This window comes from Cervus elaphus, chromosome X (genome assembly GCF_910594005.1).
Source record: "Cervus elaphus chromosome X, mCerEla1.1, whole genome shotgun sequence".
In the NCBI taxonomy this organism is placed as follows: domain Eukaryota; kingdom Metazoa; phylum Chordata; class Mammalia; order Artiodactyla; family Cervidae; genus Cervus; species Cervus elaphus.
Genome location: NC_057848.1, coordinates 27,128,547 through 27,148,814, shown reverse-complemented (window position 1 = coordinate 27,148,814; position 20,268 = coordinate 27,128,547). Strand labels below are relative to the sequence as shown.

General features: G+C 49.5%; 3 protein-coding genes, 1 long non-coding RNA gene and 1 other non-coding gene across 8 annotated transcripts; 2 read left to right on the top strand and 3 right to left on the bottom strand.

Moving 5' to 3' along the window:
- Positions 1 to 1,719: 1,719 nt before the first annotated feature.
- On the bottom strand, positions 1,720 to 2,654 carry LOC122689528 (60S acidic ribosomal protein P1-like). Its single transcript, XM_043896043.1, has one exon. The coding sequence runs from the start codon at positions 2,150 to 2,152 to the stop codon at positions 1,811 to 1,813; it is 342 nt and encodes a 113-aa protein (XP_043751978.1). The 5' UTR covers positions 2,153 to 2,654; the 3' UTR covers positions 1,720 to 1,810.
- A 1,096-nt stretch (positions 2,655 to 3,750) lies between these two features.
- On the bottom strand, positions 3,751 to 12,024 carry LOC122689527. Of its 3 annotated transcripts, none has more exons than XR_006339839.1 (3): positions 11,068 to 11,888; positions 10,821 to 10,954; positions 3,751 to 3,994 (listed from the first exon to the last, which is right to left on the bottom strand). It is a non-coding gene; the product is annotated as an uncharacterized LOC122689527 (long non-coding RNA). The 3 variants fall into 3 exon arrangements; XR_006339838.1 differs by lacking the exon at positions 3,751 to 3,994 and adding an exon at positions 6,481 to 6,539 and having other exon boundaries at positions 11,068 to 12,024; XR_006339840.1 differs by lacking the exon at positions 3,751 to 3,994 and adding an exon at positions 6,483 to 6,539 and having other exon boundaries at positions 10,838 to 10,954.
- On the top strand, positions 11,973 to 14,412 carry RPL10 (ribosomal protein L10). Of its 2 annotated transcripts, XM_043896040.1 has the most exons (6): positions 11,973 to 12,116; positions 12,836 to 12,894; positions 12,990 to 13,097; positions 13,293 to 13,431; positions 13,958 to 14,120; positions 14,205 to 14,412. In XM_043896040.1, exons 1-6 carry the CDS (start codon positions 12,094 to 12,096, stop codon positions 14,355 to 14,357), a joined length of 645 nt encoding a protein of 214 aa, XP_043751975.1. In that variant the 5' UTR covers positions 11,973 to 12,093; the 3' UTR covers positions 14,358 to 14,412. The 2 variants fall into 2 exon arrangements, with proteins under 2 accessions (XP_043751975.1, XP_043751977.1); XM_043896042.1 differs by lacking the exon at positions 14,205 to 14,412 and having other exon boundaries at positions 13,969 to 14,077.
- Positions 13,778 to 13,912, top strand: LOC122691081. Its single transcript, XR_006340323.1, has one exon. It is a non-coding gene; the product is annotated as a small nucleolar RNA SNORA70 (small nucleolar RNA).
- On the bottom strand, positions 14,259 to 18,633 carry DNASE1L1 (deoxyribonuclease 1 like 1; the record flags this gene model as incomplete). The annotated part of the gene is made up of 7 exons (XM_043895826.1): positions 14,259 to 16,152; positions 16,240 to 16,488; positions 16,569 to 16,681; positions 16,844 to 16,944; positions 17,834 to 17,920; positions 18,005 to 18,093; positions 18,457 to 18,633. Coding segments are annotated over 7 exons (963 nt in total), but the record flags the coding sequence as incomplete, so codon positions are not given.
- Positions 18,634 to 20,268: the final 1,635 nt, after the last annotated feature.

The window sequence follows — 20,268 nt, the reverse complement described above, 5'->3', positions numbered from 1 at the left end:
GGGGGGCCGTCTCCGTGCTTCGAACCCCGCCCTGAGCGTCCCTGCGGCTGTCGCCTCTCACTCCCCTCCTCAGCCCGCCCACCAGAAGTCGTGGAGCACCGCCTTCTTGCCCACCTCTTCCGGCTGGCTCTGCCAATGACCATGATCGACTCCTGAGAACACCCGCCCTCCAGCGCCGAGCAAGCCCATCCCTCTTTGTGACGGGCACCTTTTGGCCCAATCAGAGCAAGCAGATCGTGTGAGCTCCGCCCTCCGCTCGGCCGTCGGACTCTTTCCTCAGTCCTTAGGCGGGCGTGCTGTGGGCCCCTGGACTTTCCCGCGGGGAAATCCGGACAGTCCGTGCAGAGTCACACACAGAGTGATCCGATGTGTACACGCCAAGCCCTGCTGTGTGCCTTTGGTGTGAGCTTGTATTATGAAGGAATTAAGTTCACAGGAAGTTACAGGGAAATGCCCCTCCCGTTGTTGCCCCAGCATCAGCGTGTTGCGTACCCAGTGGGCCCTCACACCAGGAGGTGGCATTGGTACCATCGGAAAGCTGCTCAGGGTTCTCTGTGTGTGTGCGTGTATGCGCGCGTGCGCCAGTGGTTAGGACACCACACTCCCACTGCCGGTGGCCTGGGTTCGATTTCTGTTTGGTTGGGGAGCTGAGATGCTGCATGCCTCTCCATGTGCTCGCAGTTTGAAACCCAGGATGGGCCTTTGTTCAATCACACACTGCCCTTGATATCCATCCATCTCAATCAACAGTTAGTTGGTTTCAGCAGTCAGTTTTCCCTGTGTATTGCTAGGCTTCTTCCTTGGTGTAGGTCAGCCACAGTTGTTCGAGCCTTCACCCACTGAAGGACATGTTGCCCGTTTCCACTTTTAGGTTTCTAGAAAAAATCTTCTTTGAACATTTGTATCCAGGCTTTCCTGTGGTCAGAATTTTCCATTTCTTTGGCATGAATGCCCAGCAGTGCAAGTGCTGTGTCCTTAGGAAGAAACTGCCAATTTGCATTCCACTGTGGCTGGACCATTTTTCCTTACCACCCCAGATATTTTTTAAGCACATAATTGAAGGTTTTTACAAAACATTGTTTTAGGCAACACTGTTAACAATTCTGTTTCTCACCTCTAACTATATTCTTCTATGGGATCACCTACATAGTTCCTCACTCAGGTTAAAAAAACACACATCCTGTATATTCAGTGTGATTTTAACTAGCAATAATGTATCTGCAAAATTCTTCCATGTCAGTACACAAAAGTATAGCTCATTTCATTTTTGGCCACAAGATATTGGATGGAGCACATGTGCTACAGTTTACGTAACAAATCCCCATGTAGTGTTACCTTTTCCATTCTTTTTCTTATTATTTGTTTGTTAGCAGCTCTGAAGATGTGTAAATCTCCTGCTAAGATAATTAAGTGGAACTGCCAGTTCAAAACCTATGGGCATTTACATGTTCACTGATACTAAGCAGCTGCCTCCCCAAAAGACCCTGATCAGCATATAGCAGGGCTGTTAGCCCTGTGTTCCATATACTGCAGAGATTTTCTCTCAGTCTCTCTCTCTCTAAAGAGCTCAGCTTTTTATTGAATGTGTTACTAAAGTGAGTGAAGTCGCTCAATTGTGTCCAACTCTTTGCGAACCCACGGACTGTGGCCTACCAGAATCCTTCATCCATGGGATTTTCCAGGCAAGAGTACTGGAGAGGGTTGCCATTACCTTCTCTAGGGGATCTTCCCGACCCATGGATCGAGCCCGGGTCTCTCACATTGTAGGCAGATGCTTTACCTGAGCCACCAGGGAAGTTACTACAGAGGTTTAGTCAAAAAGAGCAAAGCTCATGTCATCATCAGGGTCTTCAGATTCTTTTTTCTTTGTTTCTACTTTCTTCTCCTCAGATTGGGCAGCAGTGGTGGAGGGGGCAGGACCTTCTGGTGGTGCAGCTCCAGCTGTCGGGACAGGTCCACCAGCCCCCACATGGCAGGTGAAGCTGCTGATGCTGACACTGGCCAAAGCCTTTACAAACAAGCCTGGCCAGAAACTGTCAACATTTACGCCAGCTGCTTTAACGAGGGCACTGATCTTATCCTCTGTGACCATCACCTCACTGGGCAGAATGAGGGCCGAGTAGGTGCAAGGAAGCTCTGAGACAGAGGCCATGGTGCGGGCGAGTGCTCAGTGGGGCTGCTGGCTCAGTGCCAGTCTCCAGATGAAGTGAGGGCCTCACCCCAAAATGGCCTTGGCTTCCTCAGAAGGACCGAGCACCTTAGTGGCTGTGGAAGAAAGGGATCTCTCTCCTTTTTTGGCTGCACAGCATGGCATGCCAGATCTTAATTTCCAGACCAAGAATTGAACCGAGCCCGTCCCCTGGAGTGGAAGCATGGGGTCTTAACCACTGGACCACTGTGGAATTCCCGTCTCTTGTCTCAAAAGACTAGGCTGGCCGGTTTTGGCTGTCAAGTAGTTACACAGTTTTATGCGACCAAATTATTAAACTCTGGATTGATGATTTCTGGGTTGTGTATCTTGGGCACAAAGTTGTCCTGCCTCAAGTGAGGAGAGTCATGTGACACAGGGCAGACTTTCCGAGTTCCCACACCCAATGCTTCGTGGACCCAGGCTGGCTGATTCTTGCTGTCCTGCAGGCCCCACTACTGTGTGTGTGGTGGGGGGGGTCATATGATCCCAGGCTAGGTAGGCCAGGACTGGGGCCAGTGCCTCTCAGACACCCAGCCCCTGCCCTCCTGGGATGCCAACTCAGTTGGGGAAAAGATGAGGAAATGTGTACTGAGAAGAGAGTATTTTTTAATGCATTATTTATTATTTATTTAAATGCACAGGTGGCCCGCAGATGAGCAAGTGAGATCCATGGGGAAAGCACAAATAAGAACCAAGAATCCACCTAAAACCAGTGTTCTTGAACAGTCACCTCCAACGGTGAGAAGGAAGGACAAGGCTGTAAAAGAACTGGGTCCATCCCAGCATGAGTCTGAGTGAGCAGAAGACTGGTCCCCATCATCTGCAAGCAGGGGCTTCCATCCCTCTGCCACAGACAGTGGGGCTTCAGCAAACCACTGGCTGAGGGAGGCTCCCCCCGACCCTCGCACTGTGGTCGTATTGCCAGGCTCCTGGCAGAGCACATGCTCCCGGCAGAGCGCATGCTCCCAGAAGGGATGCCTCACCTCTGGCTTCCCACTCAGGACTCCCAGAGGGCCAGCTAAAGACTGGTCTGCAAACTCACATTGAAGACACCACCTATCCTCATGAAACACTGGCAGGTCCCTCAAAGAGAGGAGTGGCCCTGTTACATCCCCAGGGCATCACTGTCAGAAGCCAGATGATATAATTTTCAGTAAGGGCTGGGAGTGTCTGCTACAGGCCTGGACTCACCAATCCCACCCTCGTGGTGGCCCTAGGAAGTCGGTAGCATGTCACCCCCTTCTCCAGATGAGCAAATGAGGACATGGAAGGCTTGAGCAGTTTGTTCTGAATCTCTAGCTAGCAGGAGGGAGGGGTGGTTAAGGACACTGGCCTCTAAGCCTGACCTCCTTTTGCAGGCTGTAAAGTGAAGTGAAAGTCACTCAGTCGTGGCTGAGTTTTTGCGACCCCATGGACTGTACAGTTCATGGAATTCTCCAGGCCAGAATACTGGGTGGGTAGCCTTTCCTTTCACCAAGTGATCTTCCCAACCCAGGGATCGAACCCGGCTCTCCCGGATTGCAGGTGGGATTCTTTATCAGCTGAGCCACCAGGGAAGCCCAAGAATACTGGAGTGGGTAGCCTATCCCTTTTCCTGCGCATCTTCCCAACCCAGGAATCAAACCGAGGTCTCCTGCATTGCAGGTGGATTCTTTACCAACCGAACTCTCAGGGAAGCCCTTTTGCAGACTACACTCTCCATCTGGCTCCCAGGGAGCTTCCTGGGCAATGGTATCACACATCAGCTTGTCCTGAAGGCATCGGAGGTGAGTCCCAGTGAATATCCCCGGGCCTTGGACCAGTCTATAAAGGAAGGAGGTGAGAAAGAGAAACACCTGTACTCTTGTGCCTAATCAGGGGGGACTTTGAAATAGACAGTACCTTTGAATTCTCATGAGATCAGAGAGCAGTTTTCATGGATATTTACCAGTTGTCTGCATTCCTGTGAATGAAGACTACTGCAACTCCCCCAATCTTCACTGGCCTCCAAGACACCAAAAGAGACACACACGGTGGGAGGTGGGAGGGAGGTTCAAGAGGGAAGGGGAAATATGTATACCTATGGCTGATCCTTGTTGACATATGACAGAAACCAACACAATATTGTAAAGCAATTATTCTCCAATTAAAAAAGAACTTTAAAAAGTAGATACAAAAGAAGGAATCAAAATATAAATTCTAAAAGTCTAGGTGGATTTGAAAACGAAAAAAGAACTTTAGACATTAGAAACAAAATCAGTCTTTGAAATAAGAATCTCAACTGATGAATCAAACCACAGATAGATGACTCAGAAGATGACAAGGCAGTGACATGGAGGAGAGATGGGCCGGTCTTCGTGGCCCCTCATCCTGGCCTCCGGGCTTCTGATGACATCAACCCCTTCCATTCTTGCCCTGGGTCTGGGGTGACAGCTGCTTCCTGTACTCGCTGCTTGCCTTCAGCTCTCCGAGCCATCCCTGAGTGACCACCTGGGCTCAAGGCATCCATGACCTGCGGGGGTCTCACCATTCTGCTCCCTGCACTCAAATGGGGTGAAGGGCCAAGGGCAGCAAGTGCCCGAGGAGCCAGAGCAGCTGCTACCCTGAACTGTCATGGACGGAATGCCAGGGACCAAGCCTGGGCTGTGCAGTCACTGCAGTGTCCCTGGGAGGAAACTGACAAGGACACCTGCCTTACCTCTCAGCTCAAGTCACAGGATGACAGCCACAGCTCTTCCATGGCATCCTGCAAATTCCCCTGTGCCTGTAGAGTTGACGGGACTGGAAATCAAACACAGCATTCCACTGTGTCAGTTGCAGAATCCCCAGGTCGCTTGAATTCCCAGCCTCTCTGCATTTCCTAGGTGAAAGGCAGGGCACTGCATGGACGAGTGGGGCCTTGAAACTGAGACTCAGGATATCCGGCTGCCCTTGGTGGAAGCTGAGAATCAGCAAGCCCCCAGTCCCCCAGAGCCTCCCTTGCTGATGGAAGTAGCTTGCCCAGCCGTGTCTGGGAGGCTGGCGTTCTGTCCTTTGAGGACTGTGTCATTACCTCACCTGGTGCTGATGCCTTGCAAGGGGACACTGACTGTCCTCCAGACCCTCTGCCACCACCTCCTGTTGCCATGAGTCCTGTAAGTGGGGTCCGATTACTGCACGACTGAGGTGACAGACACAAAGTCTGACCCTTCAGGAAATAGCTCATACATCAGTAAATATTTTCCAGACTTCACTGCTATCTACCAGCTTAACTTTATTCGCACATTTGTGGTAGGAGCTTCTCAGGAAGTTCGATTCAGTAGGTGAGCTGTGCTAATCAATGAAGTGGATTAACTGTTAGAGGTCTATTTACTAGAGGGTTCTGATTGAAAGCATCAGTATTAGGACATGCAGCTGCTGTGTAGTCTAGCACACACTTCACATGGGTGGCTGACTGATACTTGGACCTACTGCTGACCTGCATTTCATAGGTTTTGATGCCAGAAAAGCCCTGACAGGAGGTGGAGGAAAGAATACAAAGGCTTCAGTACAGTTCAGTCACTCAGTTGTGTCTGATTCTTTGCGACCCCATGGACTGCAGCATGCCAGGCTTCCCTGTCCATCACCAACACCAAGAGCTTGCTCAAGCTCATCTCCATCGAGTTGGTGATGCCATCCAACAATCTCATCCTCTGTCATCCCCTTCTCCTCCCGCCTTCAATCTTTCTGAGCATCAGGGTCTTTTCCAATGAGTCAGTTCTTTGCATCAGGTGGCCAAGGCACTAGAGCTTCATCTTCAGCATCAGTCCTTCCAATGAATATTCAGGACTGATTTCCTTTAGGATGGGCTACTTGGATCTCCTTGCAGTCCAAGGGACTCTCAAGGGCCTTCTCCAACACCACAGTTCAAAATCATCAATTCTTCGGTGCTCAGCCTTCTCTATGGTCCAACTCTCACATCCATACATGACTACTGCAAAAATCATAGCTTTGACTAGATGGACCTTTGTTGGCAAAGTAACGTCTCTGCTTTATAATATGCTGTCTAGGTTTGTTATAGCTTTTCTTCCAAGGTGCAATCATCTTTGAATTTCATGGCTGCAGTCACAATCTGTAGTGATTCTGGAGCCCCCAAAATAAATTCTGTCACTGTTTCCATTGTTTCCTCATCTATTTGCCATAAAGTCTTGGGTCCAGATGCCATGATTGTTGCTTTTTGAATGTTGAATTTTAATCAGCTTTTTCACTTTCATCAAGAGGTTTTTCAGTTCCTCTTAGCTTTCTGCCATAAGGGTGGTGTCATCTACATATCTGAAGTTACTGATATTTCTCCTGGCAATCTTGATTCCAACTTCTGCTTCATCCAGCCCGGCATTTCGCATGATGTACTCTGCATAGAAATTAAATAATCAGGGTGACAATATACAGCCTTGATGCTGGCTATTGACAATATACTCCTTTCCCAATTTGGAACCCAGTCCATTGTTCCATGTCTGGTTCTAACTGTTGCTTCTTGAACTGCATACAGATTTCTCAAGAGGCAGGTAATGAGGTCTGGTATCCCCATCTCTTTGAAAATTTTCCACAATTTGTTGTGATCCACACAGTCAAAGGCTTTAGTGTAGCCAATAAAGCAGAAGTAGATGTTTTTCTGGAATTCTCTTGCTTTTTCAATGATCCAGTGGATGTTAGCAATTTGATCTCTGGTTCCTCTGCCTTTTCTAAATCCAGCTTGAACATCTGGAAGTTTTCGGTTCATGTGCTGTTGAAGCCTAGTTTGGAGAATTTTGAGCATTACTTTGCTAGTGTGTGAGATGAATGAAATTGTGCAATAGGTTGAACATTCCCTGGCACTGGTTTTCTTAGGGATTGGAATTAAAACTGACCTTTGGCAGTGCTGTGGCCACGGCTAAGTTTTCCACATTTGCTGACATATTGAGTGGAGCACTTTCACAGCATCATCTTTTAGGATTTGAAATAGCTCAGCTGGAATTCCATCACCTCCACTAGCTTTGTTTATAGTGATGCTTCCTAAGGCCCACTTCACTTTGCACTCCAGAATGTCTGGCTCTAGGTAAGTGATTGCATCATCATGCTTATCTGGGTCATTAAGACCTTTTTTGTATAGTTCTTCTTAATGTCTTCTGCTTCTGTTAGGTCCATATTGCCTCTGTCCTTTATTGTGCCCGTCTTTGCATGAAATGTTCCCTTGGTATCTCTAATTTTCTTGAAAAGATCTCTAGTCTTTTCCATTCTATTGCTTTCCTCTGTTTCCTTGCAGTGATACTGAGGAAGGCTTTCTTACCTCTCCTTGCTATTGTTTCGAACTCTGCATTCAGATGGATTTATCTTTCCTTTTCTCCTTTGCCTTTTGCTTCTCTTCTTTTCACAGCTATTTGTGAGGCCTCCTCAGACACACATTTTGCCTTTGTGCATTTCTTTTTCTTGGGGATGATCTCAATCACCACTTACTGCACAATATCATGAACCTCTGTCCATAGTTCTTCAGGCAGTCTGTCTATCAGATCTAATCCCTTGAATCTATTTGTCACTTGCATTGTACAATCGAAAGGGATTTGATTTAGGTTATACCTGAATGGTCTAGTGGTTTTCCCTACTTTCTTCAATTTATGTCTGAATTTGGCAATAAGGAGTTTATAATCTGAGTCACAGCTCCAGTCTTGTTTCTGCTGACTGTATAGAGCTTCTCTATCTCTGGCTGCAAAGGATATAATAAATCCGATTTCAGTATTGACATCTGTTGATATCCATGGGTAGAGTCGTCTCTGGTGTTGTTGTAAGAGGGTTTTTGCTATGACCAGTGTTCTCTTGCAAAACTCTGTTAGCCTTTGCCCTGCTTCATTTTGTACATATCCAAAAGCTTACGGAGAGAGAAATCAGCTCTTTTCTGTGAGGCACTGACACAGCCATTGGAGCAGGAACATTAGTATCCCTGAAAAGCTCTGAAAGACCACAGCGCCTCTAGGGAAGAAATAGTTGGGCACCCTGCTCCAGATGGTCAATACTGAAATCAGATTGAGCATATATTTTTTCCAAGAGAATGCACTAGTCATAGCAAACACCCTCTTCCAACAACACCAGAGACGATTCTACACATGGATATCATCAGATGGTCAAAATGGAAATCAGATTGATTATATTCTTTGCAGCTGAAGATGGAGAAGCTCTATACAGTCAGCAGAAACAAGCCCGGAGCTGACTGTGGCTCAGATCACGAACTCCTTATTGCAAACTTCAGACTTAAATTGAAGGAAGTAGGGAAAACCACTAGACCGTTCAGGTATGATGAAAATCAAATCTTATGATTATACAATGGAAGTGACAGATTCAAGGGATTAGATCTGATAGACAGACTGCCTGAAGAACTATGGATGGAGGTTTGGGACATTGTCCAGGAGGTGGCGATCAAGACCATCCCCAAGAAAAAGAAATGCAAAAAGGCAAAATGGTTGTCTGAGGAGGCCTTACAAATAGTTGTGAAAAGAAGAGAAGCAAAAGGCAAAGTAGAAAAGGAAAGATAAACCCATCTGAATGCAGAGTTCCAAAGAACAGCAAGGAGAGATAAGAAAGCCTTCCTCAGTGATCAATGCAAAGAAATTCAGAGAAAACAATAGAATAGGAAAATGTAGAGATCTCTTCAATAAAATCAAAGATACCAAGGAAACACTTCATGCAAAGGTGGGCACAATAAAGGACAGAGGTGGTACGGCCCCAACAGAAGCAGTTAAGTGGTGGCAGGAATACACAGAAGAACTATACAAAACAGGTCTTAATGACTCAGATAAGCACAATAATGCAATCACTCACCTAGAGCCAGACATCCTGGAATGTAAAGTGAAGTGGGCCTTAGGAAGCATCACTATGAAGAAAGCTAGTGGAGGTGATGGAATTCCAGCTGAGCTATTTCAAGTCCTAAAAGATGATGCTGTGAAAGTATTGCATTCAGTATGTCAGCAAATGTGGAAAACTTAGCAGTGGCCGCAGCACTGCTAAAGATCAGTTTTCACTCCAGTGCCAAAGAAAGGCAATGCCAAAGAATCTTCAACCTACCACACAATTTCATTCATCTCACACACTAGCAAAGTAATGCTCAAAATTCTCCAAGCTAGGCTTCAACAGCACATGAACCAAAAACTTCCAGATGTTCAAGCTGGATTTAGAAACGGCAGAGGAACCAGAGATCAAATTGCGAACATCCGCTGGACCATAGAAAAAGCAAGTGAATTCCAGAAAAACATCTACTTCTGCTTTATTGCCTATGCTAAAGCTTTTATGTGGATCACAACAAATTGTAAAAAACTGTTAAAGAGATGGGAATACCAGATCACCTTACCTGCCTCCTGAGAAATTTGTATGCCAGTCAAGAAGCAACAGTTAGAACCAGACGTGGAAAAACAGACTGCTTCCAAATTGGGAAAGGAGTATGTCAAGGCTGTATATTGTCACCCTGCTTATTTAACTTCTATGCAGAGTACTTCATGTGAAATGCCCGGCTGGGTGAAGCAAAAGCTGGAATTAAGATTGCAGTGAGAAATATCAATAATTTCAGATATGCAGATGACACCACCCACCCTTATGTCAGAAAGTCAAGAGGAACTAAAGAGCCTCTTTGTGAATGTGAAAGAGGAGAGTGAAAAAGCTGGCTTAAAACTCATCATTCAAAAAACAGTTAAAAAAAAGTTAAAAAAAAAAAGTTAATAGTATCCAGTACCATCACTTCATGGCAAATAGATGTGATACATTGGAAATAATGACAGACTTTATTTTCTTGGGCTCTATATCACTGCAGACAGTGACTGCAGCCATGAAATTAAAAGACCTTTGCTGCTTGGAAAGGAAGCTATGACAAACCTAGACAGCACATTAAAAAGCAGGGACATCACTTTGCGACAAAAGTCCATATTGTCAAAGCTATGGTTTTTCCAGTAGTCATGTATGGATGTGAGAGTGGACCATAAAGAAGGCTAAGCGCCGAAGAATTGTTGCTTTGGAACTGTGGTGCTGGAGAAGACTCTTGAGTGTTCCTTGGACTCCAAGGAGACCCAACCAGTCAATCCTAAAGGAAATCACTCCTGAATATTCATTGGAAAGAGTGATGCTGAAACTGAAGTTCCAATCCTTTCTCCTGATGCGAAGAGCCAACTCATTAGAAAAGACCCTGATGTTGGAAAAACTGAGGGCAGGAGAAGTGGGTGACAGAAAAATGAGATGGTTGGATAGCATCACTGACTCAGTGAACATGAGTTTGAGCAAACTCTGGGAGACAGTGGAGGACAGAGGAGCCTGGCAAGCTGCATCCCATGGGTTTGCAAAGATTCAGACATGAGTGAGTGAACAGTATCAACAGCTGATCCAGCTCTGCCTGATGTATACTATACAACCCTAAATGTTCTAGTTCTTGGAGCCAAAAACCTGAGTTGAGTTGCCCCCACGGATAGTCACATCTCACCCCATTTCCAGAGGTAAGGCCTCTGGATGGAATGAGAGATCAAGTTCCCTCAGAAAGACCCCGTGCCACAGCTGGAAGTGCACACAGCAAATCTTCCCACGCCTTCCTAGAGGACCCATGCACTAAAGTGACAGGCCGTCCTGGAGAAGAGGTGCGTCACATCTGTCAAGTGACATGGGGATGCCTTCAAAACTTCCTTACCTTCCTGCGGTCCTCACCTCTAGAAGGCTGGGCCCCTCTGGCAGACGTTCAGATCCCTGGTGGTAGGAACATTAGTTCTGCACACTTCTCTGGATACTATCCTTGGGTTGGTGGGGGAAGGATCCTTGCTTTATCTGTAAACATTTCAAAGGCACACTTAGGAGGTGCTGGAATTCAGTGGGCAGGGAACAAAAAGAACCGCATCGCGGGTGTGTGTGTGTTTTGGGGGGCATGGAGCATTGAGTACCAGATTCTGGGCCCTGGGAGTGTGGAATCTCCCAGGAGTACCGGTCAAGGCAGCTCTCAGAGGCCAGGACTGGGGCGCAGCCCAGGACTGACAGTGTTCCTTTGCCATCTGAGGGGGATCACCAGCTTACTTTCCCCTTCTTCAAGGCACCCTGTGGAGAACAACGTCTCATTTCTTGCAAGGGACAGGGTAGGCCCAACGGTGCTCGGGTGGGGTCTCCTGAGCCCTGGACCTCGGTGGCGTCTTTTCCTTGGCCTTTCTCGCGGGAAGGCGCAGACCACCTGGGGTTGGCGCTGCTCTCCCGCCCCGCCCTGGGTCTTCAGAGAAGGGGAACATGGGTACTGCTCACGGACAAGTGGGTTCAAGACTCTTTGGGGGGGCTGGGACAGGGGCGGGCTTCCCCCTCGGCCTCCCGGTCGACAAAGGAATGCAGGCTGAGCCTCCAGCCGGGCGCGTCCCTGCCGAGCTCTGGGGCGCTGGGGAAGGCGGAGAGGGCTTGTCCCAGGCTCCGCGATGCCCGGGAACACGCACGTGGCCGCCGTGAACCCCCACTTGAGAGTACTTCTTTCAACTGTAGGAACATAACGTCTTTCACAGTTACGGCAAAGCCTCGGGCAAGAGCTCTACGCCCAAGATGGCCAGCCGGAAGCTGGGTTCTCGCGCCGATGTGGCAAAGCCCCATTCGCCAGCTGGCCTCCCGCGGTCGGGAGCCCAGCCGCCTTCTCGGTCTGCGCATGTGCTCAGCTCCGACCGCACGCAGGCGCAGAGCATCGCTGCATCTATGGTCCGGAAGTCTGATAGAGCGTCTACGCGTCCTCGCCTGGACTCTATGGTTCCTACGCGTGAAGATAGGCTGCCTATATAAGACCTGCGCAGGGGTGGGAGCGCCTCTTTCCCTTCGGCACGGTGAGTAGTCGCGGCCTCTGCGTATGGCTGTGCCCTTGCCACTTCTTCTAGTTTAATACCTGTGTTCGACTTCTTTTCCGACTTTGTTTCATTGTAGCCACTGAAGATCCTGGTGTCGCCATGGGCCGCCGCCCCGCCCGGTGGTGAGTGCTACTCCATCCTTTTTCACTGCTGGGAAGCGAGAGGACAGCCATTTAACCGTTAAAAGTAACAGTGGGGTGGGGTCTCCCTGGTGCGGCTTTTCTGTCCTGGGGACGGACTGCGTATTCTCTGAGACATTCCAGGTCACTTGAGGTCTTCCCCCATTTTGTTTTAGCGGTGGATTGACCCAATTTTGCATACGATGGCCCCATTGTAGGGGTACACACGATGTCTACCTTGCATCCCGCCTTCTGGACTTGAAAATTCGTCGGCTTAGTTTCCTCTCGGGGCCTCTGTGTACCATTCCCATCTAATTTCCAGGCGACGTGCGATGTGGGCGCCTCGGATGCCAACGGCAGTCCCGGAAAAGTGGCTTCAGCCGCCTCGGCCCTGCAGGGGGCGCCGGGAGCCCTTCACATTGCTTGGAGGCGAACTTAATGCCACGTGCTCCAAAGTCCATTTAGGTGGATGGCTTGAACTGTGCTATTTTCTATTTAAACCGAGAAAGTGTATTTCAGAATGTTAGAATTATATGACGTTTAAAACAACAGGATCGAGGATGGTATTTTATTTTTTAATCTCCTGTCATGGGTGACTTGCTTTAATGCCCATTTCCTGTAAAGGAGACCAAGCTTGGAGATTAACATGTGTGAAACTCTCAACGTGCATGTTGTAGAGCTCGTTTATGAACCCTCTCTAACCTGGGTCCTCTTCCCTGCAGTTACCGGTATTGTAAGAACAAGCCGTACCCAAAGTCCCGCTTCTGCCGAGGTGTCCCTGGTAAGTAGGGACAAAGCTTCCAAACAGGTTTGGATGACCTAGTTTCTTATGGGACTCCCACACTAAGCAAGGTTGTCTTGTCTTTTTTTTTCCAGATGCTAAGATCCGCATCTTCGACTTGGGGCGTAAGAAGGCCAAAGTGGATGAGTTCCCACTCTGTGGCCACATGGTGTCAGATGAGTATGAGCAGCTCTCCTCTGAAGGTGAGGCAGGCTTCCTTGTTAGTGTTGCCCGGTTCCTTGTATGTGCCCTTCCCCCCAGCCAAACCTGGAACTCACTGCACTGAAATGATCAGCTTATTAATCACAAGTGCCCAATCATTAGCCGGTTTGCTAAACTCATCCCACCAAGACAGAGAGTCATGGTAAATGCTTCTGTGGCATTTTGTCTTCCCGTAGCCCTGGAGGCTGCCCGTATTTGTGCCAACAAGTACATGGTGAAAAGCTGTGGCAAAGATGGTTTTCACATCCGAGTGCGGCTCCACCCCTTCCATGTCATCCGCATCAACAAGATGTTGTCTTGCGCTGGAGCTGATAGGTGAGCTGCATCCTGAGACCTTTACTTTGGGCTTGATGATTTTCATCAACCAGGGCAGAGAGGTGGCCCCACAGAGATTGACCCACAGCAAAGCCGGGCCAAAGTGCTAGCAAGTGGGCCTCAGTGGACATTGAACAACCCAGAGTCCCAGAAAGAAGCTCAAAAGGCATCATGGCTCTGGGCAACATTGCGAGGTGCTTCTGTGGGAATAGCTCCTCTTTGCACCTGATGACATAACCTGCAAGCAAGCAGGTTGCTGGGGTGGTCATAGGTTGGTTGGCTTTCAGAGGAGTCCAATGGCACCTTGCAGGGACTCTAGCTAGTCTGTTTTTCAGTTCTCTGTTCTTTGCAGCCAATTAAGCCGACTGTGCTCTTTTCCCCATGGGGGCCCAGTGTGCAATGGCTGCAAACAGCAGCCTCCTTGGTAGTGTATGCAACCTGTTGCCTGTACAGGTAGCCCTAAGGGACCTTGGAGACAACTCTTCCTAGTGGGCATTCATGACTGGCCTGCTGTTTCTCAATCTAGACTCCAGACAGGTATGCGTGGTGCCTTTGGAAAGCCCCAGGGCACAGTGGCCAGGGTCCACATTGGCCAGGTCATAATGTCCATCCGCACCAAGCTGCAGAACAAGGAGCATGTGATTGAAGCCCTCCGCCGGGCCAAGTTCAAGTTCCCTGGCCGTCAGAAGGTAAGGAACATTGCAGCCTTGATCTCCCCTTTCTCTGCTCCTGGCCTCAGGGCCCATGATTCAGTTGTTTCTATCTCTCTCTAGATCCACATCTCCAAGAAGTGGGGATTTACCAAGTTCAATGCGGATGAATTTGAGAACATGGTGGCAGAAAAGCGACTCATCCCGGACGGCTGTGGGGTCAAATACATCCCTAATCGTGGTCCCCTGGACAAATGGCGGGCCCTGCACTCATGAGCATCAGCTCTGTTCCCTCCTTAATCACGCTCACCAATAAATGCTATTTCCTGTCCATCTGTCTTTGCATCTGAATTCATGGTGGGTGGGGAACCTCTGGAAGCCCCAAGGGTTGCTGTCATTTCAGAAGAAGGCTGACAAGCTGGCCAGTTGACAGTAAGGCCAGTGAGGTACATGCCTTGACCCCAGGCAGTCAGTTCTGAAGTCCTGACCTGTATGTGGAACACTGAAGCGCACACCCTGGATGATGGAAAAGGGCTTGTGGTCTAATGTTGGCCTTAGGCTGCTGTGGAACTTCACCAGACAGCCCTGGAGGTGGGGGTCGTCCAGTTAGCCCTAGAGTAAACATCTGTCCTGTGCCTAACCACCTTTTCCTGTCTTTAGAGTTGTTGAGAAACCTTGTTGCCCTCCCCCATCCTAAGCCTAGTCCACCACCCCTTATAGGACTTCATTTTCAGGGCCACCACCCCTGACATCAAGTTGCTATGGCGGAAATGTTTAGTCTCTAAATTGAGTCTGACTCTTGTGACCTTGGAGGCTGTAGCCTGCCAGACTCCTGTGTCCATGGATCTCCCAGGCAAGAATACTGGAGGGGGTTGCCATGCCCTCCAGGGGATCTTCCCAACCCAGGGATGGAACCCAGGTCTCCCGCATTGCAGGCGTTTTCTTGATTAGCTGAGCCACCCTTGTACCTCAAGTAGATGTTTCTAGATCACAGATAGTTCACAGTATGATGGATCTGATGTCCAGATTTGTAATGAGGTCTGTTTTCTGGAAAAGGGAGGTGGGGAAGAGTTCTGTGCTGACAAAACACTAAATGGGGCTATTAACTTGCTGTGTGTCCTTTTACCCCCCATAGGACTGCATATTTACAAACTATAATTGTTACATGATGACTGGTTTCTATAGATACTTTGTGTGCATCTATAGCCTTGGTGACCAGCCTCTTCTAGGCAGTGCTTGACCACACCCTGAGTGGTAGGGGCCAGATTGCATTGTGGTTCTGAACATGGATTTGGCCAGAGGTGTTACAGCATCTGGTTAAATTACAATGAGTTTGACCACTTGCTGTTGTTTTCTTATGTGTGTGTGTCTGTTTGTAAACTGCTGATCTCTACCCTTGTATCTCCTGTTGTTTTCTAGTTTATGTGTGTGTGTGTGTGTGTGTATAAACTGCTGATCTCTATCCTTGTATCTCCTGGGGTCTTAATACTTTTTCCTAGGAGTCTTGTGTATGTTAAAGATGACCTTTTGGCACGTCTGCTACACACATGTAATGTCTGTGTCATCTGGCTTTCTATTCTTGGAGTGGATGGTTTTCTCAGGATAAAATCCTTTGATCTGTTGCGATTCCCTTCTCTGAGCCCTGCCCTTGAGCCAAGATCACCTCTCCTGAGCCCCTCACCCCCTACCCCAGCCTACTGTCATTCTTGACACTACCCTGGGGACAAGTGGCATGGGTCCAGCCCCAGGGCCCCACCTGCCTTTTCCACCTTCTGAAGACAGGCAGGCACAGGCCCGACCAGAGGACACACCCAAAGCGAAGGCACACAGGGGGGTGGCACCAGGGCAGGCTAGGAGCAGGGCAGGGCTTTGAGTCCAGAAGACAGGACAGTCCTCACATTGGGGCAGCAGGTACGCAGTGGCTTCAGGCCACCAGGCCCAGCTGGAGGGCCAGGAAGGGCAGCAGCAGTGACAGCCACAGAGTGGCCAGGCCGGGGGGCTGGACCCCATGCGCTGCCTGGCTCAGCGCCAGGTCCACCTCCACAGGGTAGTGATCACTGATGTTGAGGGCCTGGGGGCGGGCAGAGGGGGACAAAGCATCAGTCTCAGGCCCGAGGGGCTTCTCGGGGAGCCCATTGTGGCCTCACCACTGCTTTACCTCCTGCTCAGTGAGCCCAAAGCTCTGGGGGAAGTCGAAGGCGGCTGCGCCACGCAGCAGGCTCTGGAGGTGCTCCCCGTGGAGCACAATGCGGTCATAGGTGCAGTGGGTGCTAGCCCGCACCGTAGTGTCCACGCCGTCAGCGATGGCCCAGTGGAAGCCGGCCTGAGTCCGAAGGACTAGGTCATCCAGGCGCTTTTTGGTCAGCGACGCGCAGTCAGCATTGAAGTCCCCAAGCAGGATCACATCCTGGAGATGCAGGCAGCCATTGGGCCCGACCACCCAGCTGCCCTGGCCCTCCTCCCTCCATAGAATCGGCCCAGCCTTACCTTGGTCTGCCAGCGCCTGGAAGCATCCAGAAACACGTCATACAGGGCATTCAGCTCTGTCTCCACGGCCTTCGGAGTGGTGTGCAGTGGGACCAGCACCAGGCTCGGAAGAACTGCAAGATCCCAGGGACACAGGGCTCCCAGCCACTCCTGGCCCTCCCCAGCCTGGTCCCTGCCGGATGACCGACCCCCCCCCCCCGCCCCCCAGCAGAACCCTCCAGACCCCGCTTCCTGCTCCCCCATAGTGGGACCACCGTTCTACCCCCTCCTCTTACCCTTGCTGTGTAAAGAGAACCAGCACACAAAGGGCTCCCGGGTAAAGAGGTCACCCTGATCCTCGTACACGTAGGAGTCCCGAACCTCTGCCTCATGTGACCTGGTGGACCAGGGACAAGAAGCAGTGGCCCTGTGTCACTGCTCTTGGTCTGCAAGTGCCCGCATCAGAACTGGCACTCAGGGAGGGGGACCCACCACCAGCAGCTCTATTTCATGGAAGCACAGCCTTCCAGCCCTTCTTTCTAGAACTTCTTTTAGATTGAGCTAGAATTCACTTACTATAAAAGCACCTTGTCTAACATGCACAGTTCAGTGGCAACGCACAAAGTTGTGCAACCATCACCACAATCAATTTCAGAATAGTCTTAGCACGCCAAAGAAACATCACTCATGAGCAGTCTCCTTTCCCCTCCCCTTCAGCCACTGATCTGTTTTCCATCTCTGCTGAACACATCATGCGAATGGAATCAAATAATACGTAGTGTTCTGTGACTGGTTCTTTCCCTTAGCACGTCTGTCCCAGCTTAATCCGGGCTGCAGCCTGGCTGAGACTTCCTCCCTTCTTAGGCCGAATGGCAGGTCTCCATCCCCGACGGCCACTCTTGCCCTCTCAATCCTGACCCCCCAGGCTGTCCTCCCAGGGATTGAGGGCTGTTTCCAGAAACTGCGTCTGCCCAGGACTCAAGACAGGTCCCCAGGGAGTCTCTTCCCAGGAGCTGCAACCAGTCACTCCCAAAGAGGGGGCCACCCTTGCCCTGAGCCCCAGTGGCTTCCACAGGGGGGAGGCATGGGGTGCCCACGTCTATGCTTGGGGAAGGAAGACATACTGCTGGAGGGAAACATGGGCACCAAACCTGTCTGGGCTAGAGAACGGGAAGACCCCGGGATAACACCTCTGATGAGAAGTACGATGTGAAGATGAGGGCCACCCTTGTGGCTACTACACAGCGCCAAGCGTCCAGGCCACCTCAGTCTCTGTCTGTGCTCACCGGTAGATATACACGTACTTCTCCTTGTATGTGCTGCGCCCCAGCAGGAGGCTGCTGTGGGAGGCGTAGGGCCCAGAGTCACCAAATCTGCCAGGAAAGGGGACCTGGGGTCAGCGACCCTGAGGCTCTGGGGCGGGGGGCCTCCCTTAAGACCCACAGAGCCCTCCTCACCGATTGAGTTCTCGAAGCAAGAGGGGGATGGCACTGTCAGAAGAGTCCACCACCTCCTGCAGCACCGTGATGTCACAGCGAGCCAGGATCTGCAGGAAACCAGGAAGGCTAGCCCCACTCAGGGTCAGCTGCCCAGGGAGAAGGGTGGTCTCTCTGGGGACCGGGCAGTGGTGTGGCCATGAGTGTCATAACACGCTGGCTGCAGCCCCAAGAGAGCCATGAGGCTAGAAAAGCCCTGGGAGAAGATGGAATGCCATCGCCATCAACACTGCACCCATTTCACGGAGGAGGAGACTGAGGCCAATGACAGGGAAGGAAGGTGCTGTTCCACATTGCCACACCATGTCTCCTGATGTCCCCCTCTTCTCTGGGACATGCCCCTGGTCAGACAGGGCTAGGGGCTTTGGGTCATGGTCCTCAGGGGCCCGGCTTCCCTTCAGGGATGAACTGACCTTCACTAAGGTGTCGAGCACAGGTTCCCTGGCCACCTTGGCAAGTGTCAGCCGCTGCGCATTGAAGGCACAGATGCGAAAGGTCTCAGCCCCACTGGCCAAGAGGAGGAGCAGGAGCAGAGCATGGCCGTGTATGGGCTTCTGGAACCCTCCAGAGGAATCCAGGTTGCCCCAGGTTCAGGTCCCAGTTGCGCACAGTTCTAGTTCCAGAAGGACATGGTAATATGCAACAGAGAAAGTGATGCTCATCCTGCTACCCAGAACCAGTTTCCCTGTGCTGCCACCATCACACATGTCCTACCTTTCTTCCTTGTGGATACTTTCCAACATCAGTATGTATGTCGGAAGCTCTTTTTCAGTCTTGTTCTTTTTCATTGCGATCAAATACACATAGCATTGAGTTTACCATCTGAACCATTTTTAACTGAACAGTTCAGTGGCGTGAAGCACCTTCACCTTGTTGTGCAACCATCCCCACCATCCATCCCCAGAACTTCATCATCTCCCCAAACTGAAACTCTGTCCCCATTAGACAATAACCCCCCTTCCCTCCCCCAGCCTGTGGCCCACACCATCCTTACTTTCTGTCTCTAGGAATCTGGCTCCTCTAGGCACCTCATGCAAGTGGAGTCATACAGTAGCGGTCTGTGACTGTTTGATTTCACTGACCATACTGTCCTCATTACATCCACAATGTAGCAGGTCTCAGAATGCTCTTTTGAAATTCTAAATAACATTCCACAGGATGGATGGACCACATTTTATCTATTCACCTATCCATAGACACTGGGTTGCTTCTACCTTTTGGCTACTGTCAATAATGCTGCTGTGAACATGAATCTACAAATATCTCTTCAAGCTCCTACTTTCAATCCTCTTCATTAAGTATCCAGAAGTGAAATTGCTGGATCATGTAGGTTCAAGAGATTAGATCTGATAGACAGAGTGCCTGAAGAACTATGGACGGAGGTTTGTAACATTGTACAAGAGATGATGATCAAAACCATCCGCAAGAAAAAGAAATGCAAAAAGGCAAAATGGTTGTCTGAGGAGGCCTTACAAATAGCTGTGAAAAGAAGAGAAGTGAAAGGCAAAGGAGAAAAGGAAAAATATTCCCATCTGAATGCAGAGTTCCAAAGAATAGCAAGGAGAGATAAGAAAGCCTTCCTCAGTGATCACTGCAAAGATATAGGGGAAAACAACAGAATGGGAAAGACTAGAGATCTCTTCAAGAAAATTAGAGATACCAAGGGAACATTTCCTGCAAAGATGGGCACAATAAAGGACAGAAACAGTATGAACCTAACAGAAGCAGAAGATATTAAGAAGAGGTGGCAAGAATACACAGAAAAACTATACAAAAAAGATCTTAAAGGCCCAGATAACCACAATGGTATGATCATTCACCTACAGCCAGACATCCTGGAGTCCAAAGTCAAGTGGGCCTTAGGAAGCATCACTACGAACAAAACTAGTGGAGGTTATGGAATTCCTGGTGAGCTATTTCAAATCCTAAAAGATGATGCTGTGAAAGTGCTGCACTCAAAATGCCAATAAATTTGGAAAACTCAGTAGTGGCCACAGGACCAGAAGAGTTCGGTTTTCAGTTTTCATTCCAATCCCAAAGAAAGGCAATACCAAAGAATGTGCAAACTACCACAAAATTGCACTCATTTGTCATGCTAGCAAGGTCATGCTCAAAATTATCCAAACTAGGCTTCAACAGTACATGAACTGAGAACTTACAGATATACAAGCTGGATTTAGAAAAGGCAGAGGAACCAGAGATCAAATTGTCAACATCCATTGGGT